General features: G+C 42.4%; 2 protein-coding genes across 4 annotated transcripts; one reads left to right on the plus strand and one right to left on the minus strand.

Moving 5' to 3' along the window:
• The first annotated feature begins 289 nt into the window (after positions 1 to 289).
• Positions 290 to 6,514, plus strand: LOC6576682 (tyrosine-protein phosphatase non-receptor type 21). The gene is made up of 7 exons (XM_002002634.4): positions 290 to 713; positions 1,866 to 3,930; positions 4,024 to 4,933; positions 4,995 to 5,213; positions 5,274 to 5,450; positions 5,531 to 5,854; positions 5,915 to 6,514. The coding sequence occupies exons 1-7, from the start codon at positions 629 to 631 to the stop codon at positions 6,041 to 6,043; spliced, it is 3,909 nt and encodes a 1,302-aa protein (XP_002002670.1). The 5' UTR covers positions 290 to 628; the 3' UTR covers positions 6,044 to 6,514.
• Positions 6,515 to 8,704: 2,190 nt separating this feature from the next.
• On the minus strand, positions 8,705 to 18,885 carry LOC6576683 (rap guanine nucleotide exchange factor 2). Of its 3 annotated transcripts, none has more exons than XM_044008844.1 (7): positions 18,759 to 18,885; positions 16,471 to 16,608; positions 16,103 to 16,360; positions 12,262 to 16,003; positions 10,693 to 10,842; positions 9,722 to 10,240; positions 8,705 to 8,903 (listed from the first exon to the last, which is right to left on the minus strand). In XM_044008844.1, the coding sequence occupies exons 2-7, from the start codon at positions 16,498 to 16,500 to the stop codon at positions 8,836 to 8,838; spliced, it is 4,767 nt and encodes a 1,588-aa protein (XP_043864779.1). In that variant the 5' UTR covers positions 16,501 to 16,608; positions 18,759 to 18,885; the 3' UTR covers positions 8,705 to 8,835. The 3 variants fall into 3 exon arrangements, with proteins under 3 accessions (XP_043864779.1, XP_043864778.1, XP_043864780.1); XM_044008843.1 differs by having other exon boundaries at positions 18,503 to 18,885; XM_044008845.1 differs by lacking the exon at positions 9,722 to 10,240 and having other exon boundaries at positions 18,503 to 18,885.
• Between the last annotated feature and the right edge of the window lie 2,323 nt (positions 18,886 to 21,208).

Raw genomic sequence — 21,208 nt, forward strand, 5'->3', positions numbered from 1 at the left:
GCTGCTGCCTTTCATTGCTCAACTATCGGTCAAACAGCAAACTTAACGAAACTTATGCAGATCACAATGTAGTGATATGAAATTACAAAGGGTGCTATGAAATTTTAGCATTGGCATGCTTAAAAGTTTATAAATATGTATATGTAAGGCCATGTATTATACAATAAAAAGTGTAATATATTTTTAATTTTGCTGTTTACTTTTTGTAGAGACAATAAGCACGCCAGATTAACAGCATACTGTTAGCGTGTATTATCGGCAATACGCACATCCCTAACGGTCGTGTACTCATTCGTCTCTTTCGATACCACGACCAAACTACTCTTTCGTTTTAGTTTTTCTGTTAACGCTTTTATTTATTTTTTCCGCAACGACTTTAAATAAGCTTTAATTATAAAATTTTAATGCTTAACGTGTACACACAACTGTGTTCGATTCGAAGTGCCTTAAAAGCTGTACGCAAGCAGCTTGAAAATATTTAAAAAATAACAACATCCAACAAATTCCAATTGTGTAATTTACATGCAAATGTCGTTGGTACCTGCTGGCCAACAACAACAGCTCCGATACCAACAACAACAAGCCAACAACAGCAGCGTGTCTTCGCTTCATACACAACGCCACGGAAATGCCACTGAAATTCTTTAAAAAATGTCGACAATATAATGTGACGTCCAAAAATCTATTTGTTATAAATGTGCATCATTTGCTAGGTGAGTGTGCGTGTACGAGTGTGTGTGCGTGTGTACGTCTATGGGGGCGTATCAGTTTAACAGCAACAATAACAGCAATTGAAAGAAGACTATCAATAACACAAGTGTTCAAGTTTTCAATTGAACAAGCCTATGAGTCGCCCAAAACAACAACATCAAAGCAACAACAACAACGGCAACAAGATACGCAGCTGCCGTCAAGTCTTACACTTGTTGATTTATTTACTCATTTGCGCGTTTTTAATTGGAAACATATAATTGTTTGTTATTTCTTTTATAAGGCCAGCAACAAGAGAAAGCAGATGAACCGTGCCTTTATCATAGCTATCATTTACGGCTTTCGTTACGACTAGTTTTCATTTCGGAATTCGCTTTTTCGCCAAAAACATATCAGCGACAACAACAACCGCAACAACAAAAACAAATACAGCATTTTTCTGATTTCTTATATGTGACTTGTTGCGCCACTGTTAAGCAGCGTTAACAGGATCCAGCTGTTAAAAGTTAACAGCTACATAGCTTATGCTGAAATGACACTGGCTTAGAATAATTACAGTTAAATAAAACAAATAAAGTTGAAAAAAATAAAAATAAAAATAAAGGTAATAAGAATAAGAAGTAGAAATAAATGTTTGATTATTCATTATTATAATTCTTTTGTTAATATTAAAAATTTAAAAATAATTTAATTTGAAACTTCAATATGTTTTATCTTAAGGACTTACACTATAAATATGTCAGAACTGATTAGGATCATTTTAAATTGATTTAAAAGCTTTACTCAATCAGCTTGGCTACTGCTCAATATTTTGAAGCCGATGTCATTGCGTTCGTAACAGGCGCACACTGTTAATTAACAGTGCGGCGAGAAATAGCTCAACGATTTACGCTGATAGTGCTTTTGTAGCTCAATAAAGCGTAGAAGGCAATCAAAAGAAAAAAAAAACGATTAGACAACAAAAATATCTCTGTGTACATTAGCATATTTGCGCGTGCTGTGTTGCCAAGCATTGTTGCTGTTGTTGTTGTTGTTGCTTTTGGGTTTTATCTGCGCACGTTTTTATCCACTATTAACTAACATACACAAATACTATACATACATATATATATATATATATATATATATATATATATATATATATATCTGCGCAGATGTTTCGAGCACCGTTGACTGCACCATCAGCTCGGAGAGCAAGGGACAGGAGTGCCTGGACAATGTCTGCCAACGGCTCTACATCCAGCAGCCAGAATTCTTTGGCCTGCGCTATCTGGTCAAGGACAAGGAGGACGAATACAAATGGCTCGATCTGGAGCGTTCGCTCAGCCGCCAGCTGCTCAAATATGCCGCCGACAACAAGATGTATCTGCGCGTGCGTCACTATGTGACGACGGGCGTGCGGCACCTGAACGACGAGGCGACGCGTTTCTATTACTTCCTGCAGCTGAAGAGCGACATCTACGAGGGACGCATTGCGTGCGATATACGCACGGCCATACTGCTGGCTCTCTATTGTCGCCAGGGCGAATATGACAGCAGCTATCAGAGCGACAAGCAGTCGAAGGACTATCTGAAGAAGTCCCTGGTGCTGCCGCGCAACATGCAAGGGCTGGCCAACGACGACAGCATGCTGGAGGGCCTCATCATGGAGGTGCTGCAGCAGCACTCGGGCATTGTCCATCTCAATCAGAGCCAGGCGGAGGAGATGTATATCCAGTGCTGCCAGCAGCTGGATGGGTATGGCGAGGAGCGGTTCGCTGCCAAGGATACGCTGGGCAATGATCTGCAGCTCGGGTTGGCCATCAATGGAATGGTCGTGAATGCGGACAATGGCCGGCAGTATTTCCCCTGGAAGGAGTTCCATACGGTGACCATCGATAAGCGCACCATTAAGATCGAGCAGAATAAGCTGGACGGCGATGGGAGCATTGTGGGCAGCTTCATCTTCAGCGAGGCGGATACTGCTCGGTATTTCTGGAAGCTGTGCATCATGCAGCACAAGTTCTTCAAGCGTTACATCGACACGGACACGCCCTCGAGCCTGGGCAGCAGCGTGGGCCCGGACATGGAGAGCAACAATGGGAATACGCTGGGCGGCGACAGTGTGGGCTATGTGGAATATGATTATGTGGCGGCTGCAGAGCAACAACAGCAGCAGCAACAGCAACAACAGCAGCAGCAGCAGCAGCAGCAACAACAACAGCAACATTTGCAACAGCAGCATCAACAACAGTTGCAGCATCAGCAGCAGCAGCAACAGTTGCTCTCGTCCAATATTTCGCTAGCCGCCAGCCATAGCCAGTTGCTGGGCCAGAGCAGCAGCTGCTTGGATCTGAGCAACAACAATTTGCACAGCAGCAACAGCATGCTGCACCACAACAGCAACATCAATGGCGGCTGCAGCACGGACACACACGAACGCGAACGCCTGAAGGCCATGCTGCCCACGTATCGTCCGGCGCCGGACTATGAGACGGCCGTGCAGCTGAAATATCGCACGCCCTCCGCCGATCTGCACAATGTGACGCTGGCCCTGGCCACGCCGGGCAATGCTGCCGCCTATTATGCCGGCTCGCAGCCGGATGTGCACAATCCGGCGGTTTATGGCGAGAATTTGCTGTTCGGCCATCACTTGACGGCGGCGCATCGCTATCCGGACGTGGCGCAGCCAGCGGCTGCATTGCATGCCCATCATCATCATCTGAACTTCTACCAGACCCAGCAGCAGCAACAGCAACAGCAACAACAGCAGCAACAACAACAACAGCAGCATCAGTCACCCGCTGCCTATTTGGAGCTGTCGCAGCGGATGCATATGATGCGACACAAGGCTCCACCGCCGTATCCCGTGAATCGCTTGAGCTCCTCATCGACGCCGGATCTGGCTGTGGCCACGCCACGCCCATTGCAGGGCTACCGCAACTATGTGTCGGGCTCGTCGCCCGATCTCGTCTCCAATCGCACACTGCTCAATGGCGGCCAATTCGTGGCGCTCACCGCCGCCGCCGGCGGCATGCACGGCAATGTGCCGACATCGTCCGGAGCAACAATGCTGCATCAGTATCCGTATATTGGCCACATGGGCCACTCGCAGCCATACCTGCCGCCGCACGGCACATTCGAAAACCTCAACATGATTGAGGAGCAGCCGTCCATAATGTCCCAGCTGCGCCAGTCGGCGATGAGTCAAGCCGCCGCTGCGGCCGCAGCTGTGCAGAGGTAAACAAATTGCCAATTAGCAGCAGGCATTAAAATAAACACTATAATATAAATAAATGTACGGAATAACATTTGTCATTTGTCGCTTTGTAGCTCGCCCACTTTGCCGCCCAGTGGCTATCGCAGCTCGGCACCGCCGCCAGCCGCCAGCAGTCCTCAGCCGGTGGCCACGACGCCGACGCCGTTGCAGCGGAGCGCGATGAACGGTTCCATTGAGCCCATCTATGAGAATGTGCCGCTGCCGCAGCGAGCCAGTGGCGGCAGCACCGGAGCCAGTAATGCCAATGCGGATGCCATGCGTCAACGCGCCTCCTCCATACAGTCAGCGCCGCCGGGCGCCGTGGCGCCAGTGCCCGCTGCACGGCATGCCAACACGAAATCCTCCAGCAGCAGCAGCAGCAACAACAACAATAACGTGGTGACGGTGACGGTGAATGCCCAGCCGGACGATGAGATTACACGGAATATTAAGAAATATGCGGGCGCGGATCGTGCTGCGAGCACAGAGCTGCAGTTCCTGGAGCCACAGGCGCCGCAGAGAGCAGCTCGGGCGGCCAGCGCAGCGCCCGCCATTGGAGCAACAGCACCGCCGCGTCAACATCGCTCGACGGCCAGCCTGAACAAGTCGACGGTGGACGTGATTTCGCCGACGGGCGACGGGCTGCTCCAGCAGCAATTTAGTGCCATGAATCTGTCTGCCAACACATCGGCGTCCACATCCTCGATGTTCAACTCGACGCTGGACACAACCGGCTCGTCGTCGGCCAGCAAGGATGTGAAGCGTCGCCGTCGCTGGAACATTCTGTCGCGCAGCAAAACGCCCGACAAACAGAAATCGGCGACATTGGGCCGCGAGAAGGCCAGCAGCTCGGCGGCGCAGCAGGCCAAGTTGGCAACGAAAATGAAATTGGCCCAGGACGATCTCAATCTCAATGCGCATCGTTGGTCGACAGGCGTCAGCAAACCGCAGCCCATATCGGGGCAGTATTCAAAGGATAAATTGGTAAGTGAAGTTGAGTATGCTCGACCTAATCAGTAACCTTCTTTTTTTTTTTTTTTTTTAGTGCCAGATCTTAAATGATAAACTGCAGGACTCGCAGCTCTATTTGGAGTTCGAACGCATACCGAAGAGACGCGAGCATGCGCAATATTCCTGCGCCTTGCTCGAGGAGAACGAACCGAAGAATCATGATCCCAATTTTCTGCCATACGATGATAATCGCGTGCGTCTAACGCCATCGAGAGATAATCGCCATGGCTACGTGAATGCCTCATATATATCGGTTAGTTTTCCATTTCAACTCAATCTCTGATTTTAGTCTAATTTGTGTTTGGATTGCTAGGCCACCGTTGGCACGAAGCAGCGTTTCTACATCGTCGCCCAATCACCTCAGGAGTCGCAAACGATGCGTATCTTCTGGCAATGCGTGTGGGAGGCGGATGTTTATTTGGTGGTGCAGTTGACGGAGGACATGAGCTACATACCGCTCAGCACGCAACAGTGCATGGAGTTTGGAAATGTAACTACTAGCCAGCAAATAATATCGTCAAATAATACATATATTAATATATATATATATATTTATATGTATATGTGCAGTTTCAGGTCTTTCAGGAATTCTCACAAACTACGGACCGTTGCACCACCAGCAAGCTGAGTTTATATCATGTACCGTCGCGTCGCTATCGTTCCGTGTGGCATCTGAAATACGCCGATTGGGCCGAACAGAATTGTCCACGTGATGTCAATCATTTTCTGGACTTTCTCGAGGAGCTCAATTCGGTGCGTTTGGCATCGACAAACGAGGTGCCGCCGGGACATAACACAAATCCCCCCGTGCTCATACACTGTCTGGAGGGAGGCGGCCGTTCGGGCGTGACACTGACAGCCGATCTACTGCTCTATACACTGGATCACAATGAGGTGGGAGCTTTAGCTATAATATATATACTGTATAGTAAATTAATGTCTGTTATGCTTTAGGACTTGGATATACCGCGCGTCATCGGCCAGCTGCGGCATCAGCGGGACAAAATCATACCATCGCTGGCGCAATACAAATTCATCTACAATCTGCTCATCACGTATTTGAAGCGCACTCGTTTAATTTAAATGGCAGCAATATTTCAGCGGCAACTAATTCCCAACACGGGGCTAACGTTAGCTCTAAATAGTATTTCAAATATTTAAGCCTTTTTAACCTATGAATAACGAGCGAACGAAGAACGAAGAGAAACGAACAACTTTTTGGCAACCACAAAGACTTGGTTTTCATATACACTTCATCCGTAATCCTAAGTAACATGCGACTGTTCTTCCAATTGGGCAGCTACTATATACATATATATATATATATATACCACCCATACCCATTTACGATCATTTTGTCTATATGATTTGTGATGATCCGAAATTTGTATATTTAGGAGTTAAAGAATTTGTTAAACAACCAATTTAAGCGCTCCACCCGATACAAAACGAATTTTGTGTTAATCATAGTGCTTAGGTTTAAAGCCAAATTATTTATACACATTTTTTTAATAAACCAATTGATATGCATTAAGCAACGCAAAGCAATAAAAATTATACATTTTCAATTAAACAAAAAAATTCAGCATTTCGTTTCACCTAATAAACACTATATAAAATATAAAGAGAAATCGTTTTTGAGTTTAATTTCTGAAATACTGCATGTATTTTGTATTTTGTTTGTTTTCTTTTTCCAAAGTAATTTGCAATATATATAGGCATTATATATATCTGAAATACATAAATATATATAATGCACATGCATATTGTAGCTTAAGTGAATTACATAAAGTATTTAATTAAAATGATTTGTAAATATTTTATTTAACGGCCAAGCAGAATTCATATTACATTTTAGTTTTTTTTTCTTTGCGCAAATATATTGTTATTGGGAGTTTTATTAATTATTTGCTTTCCTTTTTCTAAAGTTGGATAAAACCAAATGAAAATATGTTTCAAAAAATTTAATAAAAGTTTTAAAGGCAAGTTATATAAAATGTTAATGAAATTTAAGTAGAGTTCTTTAAAAAAAAAATGAAATTTGTAAAGGCAAGATTTCTGTAAAGATAAAGGCATTTTAAGTAGTAAATAGAAGTGGTATAAAATCTGAACAAGAATTTCTTAATTTAATAATCAAATTAATGAAATTTTGTTTGATTTTAGATTTTTTAAAAGAAAGGTTACGCTAGACCTAAATAAGTTTCCTCTTATCTATCCAACTTTAGAAAAGAAAAAATCGATAATAAAGCGCATTTGACCATTTCTTGAGATTATTTCTTTACTTTAATTAAAAAATGAATTCGAGCGAAAAAAGCACAAACATATGCTTCGTTTTGACATTCAATTTACGAGTTAGCCATAAAAAGCATGAGTTTCCATTATCTTAACTTAAACATTAAAAGAGCACAAGTATACATTAAACATTTAGCAAGTTTTTTAAATTTCTTTTTGTTTGTTTGTTTGTTTTTTTTTTTTTTTTTTTCGTTTAGGCGAAACATAAATTGTTGGGCTAGACTTTGTTCAGGTTTGTATATGGTCAATGTATACATATATATACACATATTTATATATAAATATATATGGAGATTTCTTGTATATAGTTGTATGTATATATATATATATATATATATATATCTAATGTATATCTATGTGTATAACAGACAATCGCATATATATATACATACACACATGGAAAAATATTGGAGTCCTTAACGTGTGAGAGAAATATGTTTACAAAAAATTCTTTTATATTATCATTATCAATAATATTATTATATATGTTGATTCATTTTCAAGTCTCAGGTTTTAGTTTTCTTGTTCTTGTTTCTGGTTGGTTTCGATTTGCTTGTACTTTCATATATCTTGTCTTTTTTTTTTTTTTTTGTCTTTTCTTGTATTGTTCTTGGGATTCTTATTTTGTTTTTGTTTTTACATTTAACGTAAATTATAGTAAATACCACGTTTGAAAAATATTCGAAAAAATCTATCGGCTTACAAACTAAATATTTGGAATCGGAGCGAAGGTTTTTTTTTTTTCTTTCTTTTATCAGTATTTTGCATATGTATACGTATGTGTATGTATAGATAAAACTATCTTGTATGTATATATAGATATATATGTATGAGCTAAGGTATACATAAATGGAATACAATAGATTGAGTCGGCCTTGTCCCTTTTTTTCATTAATATTATAATTATTGTTGTGCTGGGCAAAAAATGGTTAATATATATATTTTTTTAAATGCCGACTGAAAGTCTTCGAAAGAGATTTTGATTGCAAATTTTTTGTTTTTGTTTTTTGATTTAGTCTGCTGGATAGGTCTGCCTGCAGACGTTTTCTTTTGATGCATGCGAGAAGGCAACAGCTTTGTGGATCATTCCTATTTTTTTTTTTTTTTTTTTTTTTTTTTTTTGGAGGAAAATGTTTACAAAGAATTGTGCTAAATTAAAATTAATCGTAAGCCACTTAAAACATATAGAGCATAAACTAAACTTTAGGCGCTTAATCTAAGAATACGTGACAATGGGATATCGAACATTTAAAGGTTAGCAAAAAGGGGTTCATGATAATGGGGATACGCACAAGTAAATATGTGTTTGTGTGTGTGCGCGCCTGTTTTTGTTGAGGCATCAGATCTTCCATGGTTGTGCCCCTCTTCTATGTATATGTATATGTGCATATGATGTATGAATGTGTTTTTGTTGCTGGTGACATGGAAACCACAACCATTTAACAAATTTTGGCATATATATATATATGCTGTAAAAGATAAGAGAAAACATAAGATTAGATTTTCATTATTCTTTCTCAATAGAATTTCGTACTCACAACTAATTAAATTAACATTTAGTAGTTAAAACAGCACAGTTTGATTTATTGATTCATTGGTGGCATGGGACATATGGTGCACTTGGTGCTATCCATAAAATTTGGCGGTCCACCTGCAGAAGAATAAGGAAAAATCATTAGCATATTGATTGATTAATATTCAATATTAAATAGTAATAGAATAGAATATATTCAAATATATACCAATATGAAGCATCATTTCGCAATTATAAACTAAACAATATTTTTAAACATGATATAATATATTAAATTATATTAAAATATATATTAAATATATATATATATATATTAAATTTATGAATAAGGATTTTTTTTTTTAAATATTAAATGATTTGTGTCAAATTAAATAGCGGATATTAAACTCCAAAAGAAAGAGCGAGCCTCTGCTTTAGCATAACAGCTAACATTATTTTAACAGAACGCATGTTGAACTGCATGTTATTTGTTCGCTGTTAACTGAAAATCATAAACAATCAGTTGATTAAAATTATATATTTAATTGTGGAAGATATACCTAACTCGTTTTTATTAAATATTATATTTATTTATTATTTTTTTTTTTTTAAATTAAAAATTTATAGTAGTATTTAACATAATCAAAACAACATAGCTTTAACAGCACGTTATTCGCTCGCGGTTAGCTTAACTCTCTTTAATATTTAATACCTTAGATATAGTTTATCTTATCGTAAGAACTGAAATCTCAACATAATCTTATATGCTTATCGAACTGATAAATACAATATATTTATCACACGATTTCACCTACCTATCCGCTACAGATCTACCTCAATCTATCATAGCTAAGCACTTTACTAAATAATCTGCCCCTTTTGCTCTTACGCTGCATATGGTTGGTTGATTTGGTTATCGTTTCCATAGGCCATAGGCTAGTTGCAGCTTAACTTACCATGCATGTGGTTCAGGTGTCTGCTAGTCGCATTGCTATGATGATGATTGTACAGGCTGCTGGTGTAGACCGGCGGTGGTGGTGGTGGCATGGCCAATTGCTGTTGGATTTGCTGCAGCTGCTGGTGGCTGCGCATGTGTATATAAGGCGCTGGCGGTGCAGGAAGCTGTGGTGGCTGTATGGATGCTGTTGGTGGTTGCAGTTGGGGTAGCTGTTGTTGTTGTTGTTGTTGTAGTGTTTGTGGTGGCAGTGGTGGTGGTGTGGGTGTGCTAGGTGGAGTGCTCGTGCTCTGACAGGGACTATTCAAATTCCGTGTGACGGCATTGTTGGAAATTTGTTGCAACAGGCGGCAATCGGCAGCCGTATAAACGGGCGGCGGCGGTTCATTGTGTTGTGTTTGCTGCTGCTGTTGTTGTTGTTGTTGTTGTTGCTGCTGATGGTATGTCAAGTGGTGTTGTGGATGGTGCGGCTGCTGCTGGGCGTAGGAGCCATGCCCACTATCACACGACGATACTGAACCTGTTGGGTGTTTGTTTGTGACAATAAAAGTAGAGTAAAAGTAGCGTAAAGTGTGTCACAGCACACACACAGGTGTATGTGAGTGTTGTATATATGTGTGTGTGCGTGTGTGTGTGTATATAAAGCAGTGTAAGAGACCATCAACCAAATGCCAAAGCAGCGATAACCAACCACCATATATAGTAGATACATCTATATATATATATAATATAATATAATATATATAATAGCCAAATGCAAGCGAGGAGCGGGGGTTGATACTAAAGCACAACTAACTTTAGATATTATCTAAAGGCCAACTAAATTTATGCTACAACTATGCATGATATTTATTATTAACTAGTATATATGCTAAAATGGAACTCTTAGTTTTTAGTAGGCAGTGTCTAAGCGTTTAGTTTCATGACGACAGGGCGAAAGTTTTTCAATGCTTTCGGCCGTTATTCACTTACCGGAAGTCACGGATTTGCGCAACGGTAAGTCACGAAACGTTGTCACACTGCTGCTCTCCAGCGATAGGTCCACCGATGGCAACGGCGGCGGCGGGGCGGGCGTGTCCGAGTGCGAGCGCTCGTGTATCGCACGTGTGGGCATTATGTTACCTGAAGCAGGAGAATAAAGGAAATTGAACTAATAAAAATACAATTCATTTATATTCTCTATCTGGGAGTGCACGACTAGGAAATACCCTGCGAATAATTCCTATTTGACAATACACTTCTTTATGCATACACAACTTAAAATACATGCAGAGCAACTACTTATCGATGGAGATGGATTGGATAATCTCAGTACATCGTCTGGTTCTGGAATATGCTTACTTAATGGCATCTGCCTCGCCTCTTTTTGCCTGTTACATATAGTTTTTCAAAAGCAGTATGCTCGTTTTCAATGAGTTAAGGGTATAATAAGTTTTTTAATTGTTTTTATAACCTGAACGCTTTACGCTTTACAAAAGTCTTTGCAGCTGCGTCTCACTAATAAATTGTTCGATAGCTGATCAAAGACCGTTGTGGAGATTGATGAAAAACTTCGCTCTTATATAGTGCTGATTGGCATTAGAGGGAATCACTTGTCGATAAGTGGGTTTATATCATAAATCTAAGTGTAATTAGTGGGAGCCCCTTTGAAATTTCGATAAGATAATATACCAAATTCAGTGTTTAAATTCGTCATTATTAAATGTATAGATTAGAATGCTGCACATTTCATGGAATCAATAAGAAGGAATCTATTAATAAAATATATTTGATACGTTTTAAATTAACGGCACTTAATACAGTATGTAACTTGTCTCTCAGATAAATCGCATTAGTAAGAGATTAGTCATTCGTTTCTAAGCCATGCATGAGTGGTAAAAAACCCAAGTTGAAATTTAATATACTCAAAATGAGTTGAATAAAATCGAATCGTAACCTAAATACAGTAGAGTGCGGTTATATCGACACTCAAGGGACCGTCGTTATACCTGGAGGGCGCTATAGCCGTATAAGTATGGTCATAAAAGTTTGTCTGGGGTCTGGGTCGCTATAACCGTACAGAGGCTATAAACGGAGTCGTTATAACCGGATTCTATTGTATTTCCTATCAATAAAGATTCAATTTCTCTATGTTACATTTTAAATAACATTAACAGTAACCTTTACATTAACATTAAATGTAAGGTAACTAACATCATTTCAAAACTCTCTAAAATATTTGTTTTTTTGAGTTACATCAAATATTATAAAATATGTATATTTATCTATATGCTCAACAGAACACAATTTCCATATACATAGAAAATCTGCTCAACTGTAATCTCTATTATACTTGTGTTAAGTACACTTTAAGTATTTAAATCTTTTGTTTTTTCCATATTCTATCTATCTATTCTATCAGTCGAATTTCCATTTCAAATGCCAAGTCAATAGATTTACTTAGGTCAATGATTGACATTCTCTAATCCAGCCATAAACTAGCATAGAAATACTCAGAACTCGCTAATCGCTCAAGTCTAGAGAATAGAGGATGGTGCTTACCTCCCGATGCCAGACGTCGGTGTGCACACGGACTGGGACTGGGCGTGCACTGAGCATTGGCCACGCCCGGCGGCACCACAGCACCAGCAGCTGGCACAATGCCGCCTCCAGCGCCGGCCGGCGTGCTGAAGCCATGCGCCGCATGTAAATGATGCAGCGGCGGCAGGACGCCGGGCAGCGCTGAGCTGTGCCGCGGCACGAACGGCTGATGTGGTCGAATTTTCGAGGACTCCGAGAGCGAGAGCATTTTCTTGACGGCCTGCGGTGAGGCGGTGCCGAATTTGGGTCCATTGTTGTGCAGCTGCTGGCGACGCTGATTGTCGCTGGTGGAGCTCGTCGAGCTGGTCGTGGAGAGCGTCGGCGAGCTGGGGTGTCGCTTGCGCAGCGACAGCGATGAATTTGGCGCCGAACTGGAGCTGGTGTGCGAATAGATGCTCAGCTGATCCCCGCCGGCATTGATGCTGCCGGTGCCGGTGTTGCCGGCATTGATGCTGCCGCTGCCGGCGCTGCGATGCGAGCTATTCCCGTGCGATATGCTGCCCGAGTAGGTGGAGCCGTGCGGTGGTTCACACTCCAGCGAGAGCTTGTGCAGCAGATCCTCATCGCTCAGTATTTTGAGACTATTCAAATAGGCCTTCACCCGTCGCACCATTTGCGCCTCCTCGAACATTTTCTTGGGATTCGGCGCCGCGGTCGACTTCTTGCGTCGCTTGATCGTCGCCTGGCCGGCATTGGCCGCAATCACCGTGCCGGCAGCGGCATTGCTCTGCGAGGTGGACATCTGGTTGAGCGAGAAGAGCGCATTCGATGGCGTCTGTCCCTTCAGCTCCAATATGGCCAGCAGATCGTACGGTGAGCTGCACATGTGCGTCAGCAGGCGCACCTCCTTGGAGAGCATGCGCAGCTTCTCGAAATTGATCAGGCCATCGACCCGAGTGTCGTTGCCCAAATGGATGAAGGTCAGATCCTTTTTCACAATCGGATAGAACGGTATGATGGGATGCTGGGCGAGCAGCTCAGCCGATACGAGCTGCCTGTATTTGGACATGTTGCGCGAGGGATCCATCAGATCCTGCAGATCATTGAACAGCCGCTGATATTTCGAGGGCAGCTTCTCCCAGGTCTGGCGCAGGCGCGACACGGCGCCATGGCCCAGTCCCGATATGATGGCAAACATGGAGTTGAAATTGCGGCACTCCTTGCAGTGGCGCGCTATCTTGATGAACTGCTTCACGATCTTCATGCGCCGCACGATATTGTGCTCGGCGCAAATCTCACTGACCACCCAGAACATTTCACGATTCACCAGCTCCGAGAATTTACTGAGCATGGGCACGCCGTATTTCGATTGCAGCTCGAACAGCTCGTCGATATATTCCGTGGACTCGATCTGCCGGAAGTTCGCAAAGTCCTGCAGTGTTAGCTGTATGGCCAGCTCATATGCGTTCAGCTGGAGAAAATGAACGCCCGACTCGCGCACCAGCTCCAGGGCCAGCTCGTCCGGCACCAGCGGCTCGGTGCTGTCGTTTAGCTTGAGATAATAGCGTGCCGCAAAGCTGATACGCTCGGCCAGATTCTGCAGCTGGTCGGGCAGGCGACGTTGCTTCACCATGCCGCCCTCGCCAACGCTCACCTCACACAGCGAGAAGTTCGAGCTGGGATCATGGATGCCAAACTCCTGCAGTGTCAACATGACCACCTCATGGGCCGTCGTCTCCTTGTAGATGAGCACATACTTGCACGTCTGATCCGACTTGTACACCTTGAGCACATGTTCCGGATAGTCGGGCGGCAGCATGGAGCTGCTCGTCAGCGTGCTGGCCGCGGAGGGGCGATGGATGTGCGACTGCAAATAGTTGACCTGCAGCGTGCCAGACGACTCAATGTTGTTGTCATAGTTGAGACTGCTCAGATCCGGATTCGATTGCGACTGATACAAACGTCCGACAGTGGTGGCATTGCAGCCGCCGTTGGTCGAATTGCAGCTGCTGCTGCCCGAGCTGGCGGTCGACAGCTTTGGCTTCGATTGCGGCTCATTGAGCAGCGTATCGGCGCTGTCGTTGAGGCTGCCCACGTGCGGCTGCTGCTGCTTGAGTAGATTCATTTTGGCCAAGGCTTTCTGCAGTCGACGCTTCGGCGCCAGCGTCATAAATCCACCCGGCTTGCCATCCTCGGCACTGCACTTCTTGGCCGAGTTCGAGTTGACGCTCTGCAGCAGCTGTTGCATGAAATTTGCAGCCATGTTGCCGCCGCTCACGGGCGGCGTCTGTGGCGGCGCACAGTCCGGCTGGTCGAGCAACATGTCCACGGAACTCAGGCGCACCATGTGCGCTCGGTTCGTTAGCTCTTCGGTGGTGCTGTCGCTGCGGCCATGCAGCTTGGCAATATCATTGGCGCAAATGCGACGCGGACTGCGCAAACTCTTGAAGCTGCCGTTGCCGCTGCTGCTGATGCCGCCGCCGCTGCCGCCGCCAGCTGAATTGCTGCCGCTGCCATGCTCCAGTGCTTGCATAATCTCCTTGAAGCCCAGCAAATTGCTTTTCACCTGAATGCTCAGGTGTGTGGTGCCCGTCAGCAGCTCCAACGCCCGCTTGCTGGTCACATGATCCAGCGATTGGCCATTCACCTCATGGATTTGATCGCCACGCTTGAGGCCGACATCCTGAGCCTTTGAGCCCGGCTCCACGTGCGATATGTAAATGCCAACCGAGGCATTGCCGGTGGCTGCGGCCACGCCTCGCAGCTCATAGCCGCCGATAATTTGAAAATTTAGCGGTTCATCGCGTGAGGAACGCGTTAAAATGCAACTGCGCATGCGTGCCTTGGCCGCGCACGCGATGTGCAGCAAGCGCAGCTGACTTAACAGTTTTTTGCTTTCCAGGCCAGCCTCAAAGATCTCCAGGAACTCCATCATCTCGTGGTCAGCCTCAAAGTCGGTAAAATGATTGTTCACCCACAGCAGCACGACACGCGTGACACGATCCCTCAGCTCTTGGGTCTTGGGCGTGTCCGCCTGCTCCAGATCGAACCAATGCAACAGCTTTCGCGTCACCTCCTGTGGATTCTGTATGAAGATGCGATGCGTGAGCAGAAAGTCTTCCACATAAGTTGGATCGGTCATCGAGTTCTCTTCGACAAGCTGCTGTAACAGACGCTCGGGTGTGCCTCGGATGACCACATGACCACGCTTCGTGTTCAGATTTGCCGATGCCGAGCCGCTGCCCGTTGTCGTGGCGCTCTCTGCACCGCTGCCGCCAATCGAACGCAGCTCGGTGACCATTACCACCCGACCCTGCTCATCCTCATGCCGGCGCGTATTCTCCTCGCCCTGATGCTGGATGCGATAGTAATCGGTTTGGGTAATGCACACAAATTGACAATCATCGCATTTGGTGCGCATCACGCCGCGATGATACAACTTATCCATGGTGGGCAAAATGCCAAACGAATCGCCCATCTGCAGTTCTTCGCGTGTGCCATTCGCATGCTCGATCTCAACGGCACCGTTGATCAGCACCGACCAGGAGTCGAGCTCCTCGCCATCCGACATGACCACTGTGCCGGCCTTATCCACCACAGCGAACACCATCACCGAGCAGAGGGCCCGTCGCACCGCTAGCGTTATGTTTGTGAATGCCTTGAGGCCCTGCGTGAACTCCAGCAGAATTTCCACATCATCTTCGCTGCGCTCTGATGGATCCTTTTCGAGACAATCGCGTACGGCATCTCGCACATTTAGGCTCTACCCGGAGAGAGAGAGGGAGGATAAGAATTAGAACAAAAATTTCGCAGGAGCTTCTATTTATATTTTGTATTCTCTTGTTCGATATGACCAACTCACATCCATGCTTTCGGCTAGATCTTCCTCATCGGAGTCCACCACAGACTCAACGAGGCCGGAGAGATCAATCTCCTCGGCTTCCAGCGATGAGCCATAGACAGAGGCCATTGTGTCGCTGCCGCTGTACGCTGAACTTGTGTCACTTGAATGAGAGCCACGATTGCATTTTTGATGCAATTCTGGCCGATTGACTGAGCCGGTGTTGGTGACGGTGCCGCTGCCAACAATAGTTGAGCTGGCTGTGCTAGTGGGTGGATACTGTACACAAAGAGACAGACAAAGAGAGATAGATAGAAAGTAAAAGGAAGTTCTTAATGGGCATACAATGAGATATGAGATATTCAAGATATTCAAGTCAAGCCACTCACATGATGTCTGATATGATGATATGGATCCATTAAGGGGCTGCTAATGCTGCTGCTGCTGCTGCTGCTTCGGCTACTGCAGCTACGGCATGCCAATCACTTGAATGATATGTGCACTGAACTTTAGACTTTGCGATTAAGCTGCAACGAGCAAAACAAATTCAAATTAACTACGTTTAAATATTTCATATGCTAAATATTTTATAATAATTTCTATTCAAAGTTGAAAGAACCGCCCGCACTTGACAAAAAGAAGCATTGAATGCAACTGCACACGAATTTTTATTAGAGGACCGATCAAAGCATTATCGTATAAATGTATGCGCCTATACAAATACTATATATATAATAGTCATTTAAATCTAATCAGAAATAAGATTCAGCGTAGCTAATTGCGAGATGAAATATTAAATTATTTATAAAAATATATATATAATTAGAATTTTTTCTGAAAAAACATTAAAATTTGTTATTCAATCCTTGTTATCACAAAAAATGTGTGATTTTTTTTATTTTAATTTTTTTTTTTTTTTTTTTTAATGGGTAACACCCTGCATTTGGTGATAAGAATTATCTCTGTTTGAGGCTCAACAACAAAAATTAACAATTATATATATATATATTTTTTTCTTTATATATAATAAATAAATAAAGAAGAATTATTAACTTTTTATAGTAAATTAATTTGAAATACTTTAGTCTAAGAAATAAGAAATCTCTACTTTAGGTAATATAATAAACTATATAAAATATGATTTTTTTCTATAATGCTGTGTAATAATCTTATAACATTAAATTATAGAAAATATAAACTAAAATAAATTTTTTATTCAGAATATGGAGTATTTTGTTATTTTTTGTCTTAAAATGTATTTCTATAATATTAAATTATATTTATTTATTTTTATTTTTTGACTAGATAATTTATTTATTTAATGTTTTACTATTAAAGAACTTTACAAATATAAAGTTTTCACAATAATTTTGACCCTACTTACTACTATTAAATTAATTAATTAAATAAAATTAAAATGGAATAATTCCAAACTTTTCAAACAGAATATTTAATAATTTAAGACAAAAAATTTGAAGCCAGTTTTGGATTTTGTAGTAATGTAAGTAGATACATACATATTTTTGTATATACATTTTTTTAATATAGAAATAAATTTCCATATTTATATATTTTTACTTTTATTTCTTTCCTCTTTCACATTTTGCGTAAAAGGCTAAGTCTACCTAATTAAGCTGCAAAATATGAAATCTCTTTAATCTCTTGTAAAAAAGAAAAAAGACTACAACAAAAAAATTGCTATGAGATTTTATTGGTCAATTTTGTTTGTTTGTTTGTTTTTTGCTTTTGTTTCACTGGGCGCACAATTTGCGGCGGTACACGCATACAAATATACTAACACACTTTCATTTTCAGCAGGCGCAACAACAACAACAGCAACAATGCTGCCAATAAATTAAGTCAGCTCTGCGCGCCGACGACAACAAAACAAAAACACAAGAGATATAACATAAAAAAAAAATTCTCATGCAATTGAGTCTGCGCTGCTAACGCCGACGCCGACGCTGGCAGCAACAGAGACTATTCAGCGTGTGGGTATATAAATGTATGTATGCATGTGTGCGACAGCTTGATTGTTTTCTGTGTGTATGTGTGGGGGGAGCGTAAAATAATAAAATAAAAACACGAAAATTGTAGGCGACGACTTCCGTTCGTTGGATAAGCGACTATTATAGCAACAAGAGCAGCAGTAGCAGCAGCTTATTGCAAAATCAAAGTGTAATAAATAAACACTGTCTCACACATCTGTACATAAATGCACATATACACGCAGGCAAATCTGGCGTTCCACACATACACTAAATATGGGCGTGTTTGTACAGTTCAATGGTTTGATGTAGGCTGCCTTAAAACTATATATGTATATACATATATGTATGTATGTAACAACGCTTGATGGTGCACTTGCTAATTATACGCACTTTTTTATAGCTGCCGACATATATATACACACGCACTCACATTTAAAAATTTTCCCTGATTTATCGGTGGCTTCTTCGTTTTTGTTGCGTACGCTTTGCATAAAGAAATTTCAGCCAGCTCGCTCCCTGCGCATTGTTGGAATTTCACTCACACATACACATACACGCACGCACACGCACACACCTACAGTGAGACGTACACGAGCACACGCGCATAGTTTTTCAAGCAGAAAAGCTACTACTTTCAATTTACGATAAATTTCTATTTCTCTTATTCTTTATGATTTGCAGCATACCAGCAAGCACTTTATTATTCCGTATTGCACTTTATTTAATTAATTTTGGACTTGCATATGCCATTTTAATTTAGAAAAAATGCACAATGGGTCTCGACGCGTCAGGGTTGCCCTAGTAGATAAATAACTAAATATCTCAAGCGATTAGTTGTGCTGGCGACGCGATATTGTTATGCGAACAAGTTGGCAGCGCTGTACACAAGAGTGTAGCTTGCGCTAACAGCCCGTAGATGGCGCTTGCATTGGTAGCTATGGCGCGACTTTTGAAATTGAAGCTCAGCTACGAGCGCGACTCCTTGAGTGAACTCATCTATTTATATTAGCAAAGAAAAAAGGCTAACACCCAATGCAGGAAAAAAGTGTCCACAATGTACAAACAAATTTTTATTGAAAGTAGTGAGTCCCCTGGGAGCTCAAGTCTCATCTTCCGGTAATAGTAGAAAAAAAGGGAAGCCAAAAGGGCTCAGGTTGTGTACCAATTTCAATAAGCCGCTTCCAACTTAATGTAAAGCAAGCGTCTTTAATGCATGTTTGCGCCATTATTGATGACCTAAGACAGGAGCGCGGCTCAACCCCTCGAGCTCCGGGATCTAGGCTGGGCCCACATAAAAAACGCAACATGTTTCGTTTGCGGCTTTGCCTACGGCCGATGGCAGGGGTCTAGTCTCGGTACACACAAGGGTGTAAAACTAGCACGTCGAATTGGCGAAGGGTGCCAGCCACGTGGCTAATGCCACACACACACATGGAAACACAAACATGTAGCTAGATAGACGGGGCGAAGAAAATAATAAACATAAAAAGCAAATCCTTAAGGTGCAGTGGGCTATTTTGTTTTTGTCTCATTCTATTTGCCTGATCTGCAGCCGCAAGAAGTCAAGCAGGGTCATACTGGTGTGAAAAGGAGGAGAGGATGTTTGTGTGTGTGTGTGGCTGGTTTGTTGCTGATGACTTCATATCCCCAAGGCGTGCAGCAGGCAGGCAATGCAATGGCTTTAGACATTGCCCACTGACACCGTCTGCATTTTTATGGCTTGCTAGCTTTATAGGCCTTAAAACATATTAAATTTGAGTTTAATGCAGCTCAAGAGTTAGAAACACTCGTAAATACATGATTTATTGTAGGGTTTAGTTGTAGTACTGTGTAATTACTTGTACTAACGATTTATCGATGTTTACCTCGCTATCGATATGCAACTGATCGTTTTGCAAATGTAAATGTGGATCGCAATGTAAATGTTAACAGTGGCTGCCATTAAACGACGTTTTTTTTTTGCGGCGATTGCATTTTACTTTTCTTTTTGAGATATAAATAGTGTTTATTGGTAAAAATGTCGGTATATATAGTTACTTAATGCTGAAATGCAATATAATATAGTGTACGCGTGCGTCACGCTTTGCAAATATGTATTTAAAATCTACTGCGCAGTTTGCCAATTGGCAATAGAGCACCCGTTAACCGTTAGGTTTCGTGACTTGTTGCTTTCGTTAGTTCCTTCGTCGCGACTCACGAGTGCTGTAAGTGAAGTTCTGGTGATATATGTATATGTTTTTTTTTAACTTTTTTTTTTGTGCAAATGTGTTGATGTAAATGTGAAAATACTCAGTGAGTTAAAATGAAAGGGCAAGTTTATGCTTACATTAAAATGTAATGTATGTAGGTATATGTATGTATATGCATGTATGTACATATATGTTTTAATAAGAATTACGCACATGCTCGGCTGCTTATCTGTTTAAAATGCTTTACGCATGTGGGCAATCGCCAGTGGAGCACCAGCACAAACCGTTACTCCGATTGCTCTGTTGCTTTTTGCCTTTTCGCCCTTTAGTGCGTTAGCCTTGAGGTTTTTGGTTTGTAGCTGGCGTTGTTTTTGCTTTTCTAACCTAACGGAAATCTCTGAGCGCATTTGTTTTGCTGCCGGCAATGGCATTCGTGCTGTTTGTTCTTTTTTCCTTTTTTGCGTTTGCTTTGTTTTTGCGTTTGCTTACAATAAAATCAAAGATTGCGTCTGGGACTTTGTTTTCGCAAGCCTCACAAAGCAAACCAACTCAAATAAGCGCAGCCACAGCCCCGTGAGACGCGCCAGAAAAAGTGAGTTGGGAGCCTGAGGGCTAGTTTCAAATAATAACTTATTGATTTGGATTGCATAGGAACAAATGTTACTTTAAATTCAAGTAGTGCAGCACTTGTGGACTCGGCTGCCATTTTCTTTTTGTTTTGCTGCGGGCATTTTTTTCAATTAGCAGGCGAATTCGCTAAATTCCATTTTCGGATGACACACACACATACAAAGTGCCTCACGCACACAGCAATAACAACGCTGCCACGCAGTCTACGACTCTGAGCAACAAGCGGCGAGTGACAAAAAATTAACTGTTACTTGCGCTTGGATTAGCGTGCAGGAGCGAGAGATGAGTATTTATTGTGGATGGCATTTGTAGGTAAA

This window comes from Drosophila mojavensis, unplaced genomic scaffold (genome assembly GCF_018153725.1).
Source record: "Drosophila mojavensis isolate 15081-1352.22 unplaced genomic scaffold, ASM1815372v1 contig_36, whole genome shotgun sequence".
NCBI lineage: Eukaryota > Metazoa > Arthropoda > Insecta > Diptera > Drosophilidae > Drosophila > Drosophila mojavensis.

Excerpts from the sequence above, each read along its gene's own strand:
- LOC6576682 (XM_002002634.4), top strand. The coding sequence starts at position 629 with ATGCCACTGAAATTCTTTAAAAAATGTCGACAATATAATGTGACGTCC. Across the intron at positions 3,931-4,023 it reads GCGGCCGCAGCTGTGCAGAG|CTCGCCCACTTTGCCGCCCA; the intron begins GTAAACAAATTG and ends GTCGCTTTGTAG. Across the intron at positions 5,214-5,273 it reads TGAATGCCTCATATATATCG|GCCACCGTTGGCACGAAGCA; the intron begins GTTAGTTTTCCA and ends TTGGATTGCTAG.
- LOC6576683 (XM_044008844.1), bottom strand. The coding sequence starts at position 16,500 with ATGGATCCATATCATCATATCAGACATCAT. Across the intron at positions 16,004-16,102 it reads ATCTAGCCGAAAGCATGGAT|AGCCTAAATGTGCGAGATGC; the intron begins GTGAGTTGGTCA and ends CTCTCCGGGTAG. Across the intron at positions 10,241-10,692 it reads GCGCAAATCCGTGACTTCCG|GTTCAGTATCGTCGTGTGAT; the intron begins GTAAGTGAATAA and ends AACACCCAACAG.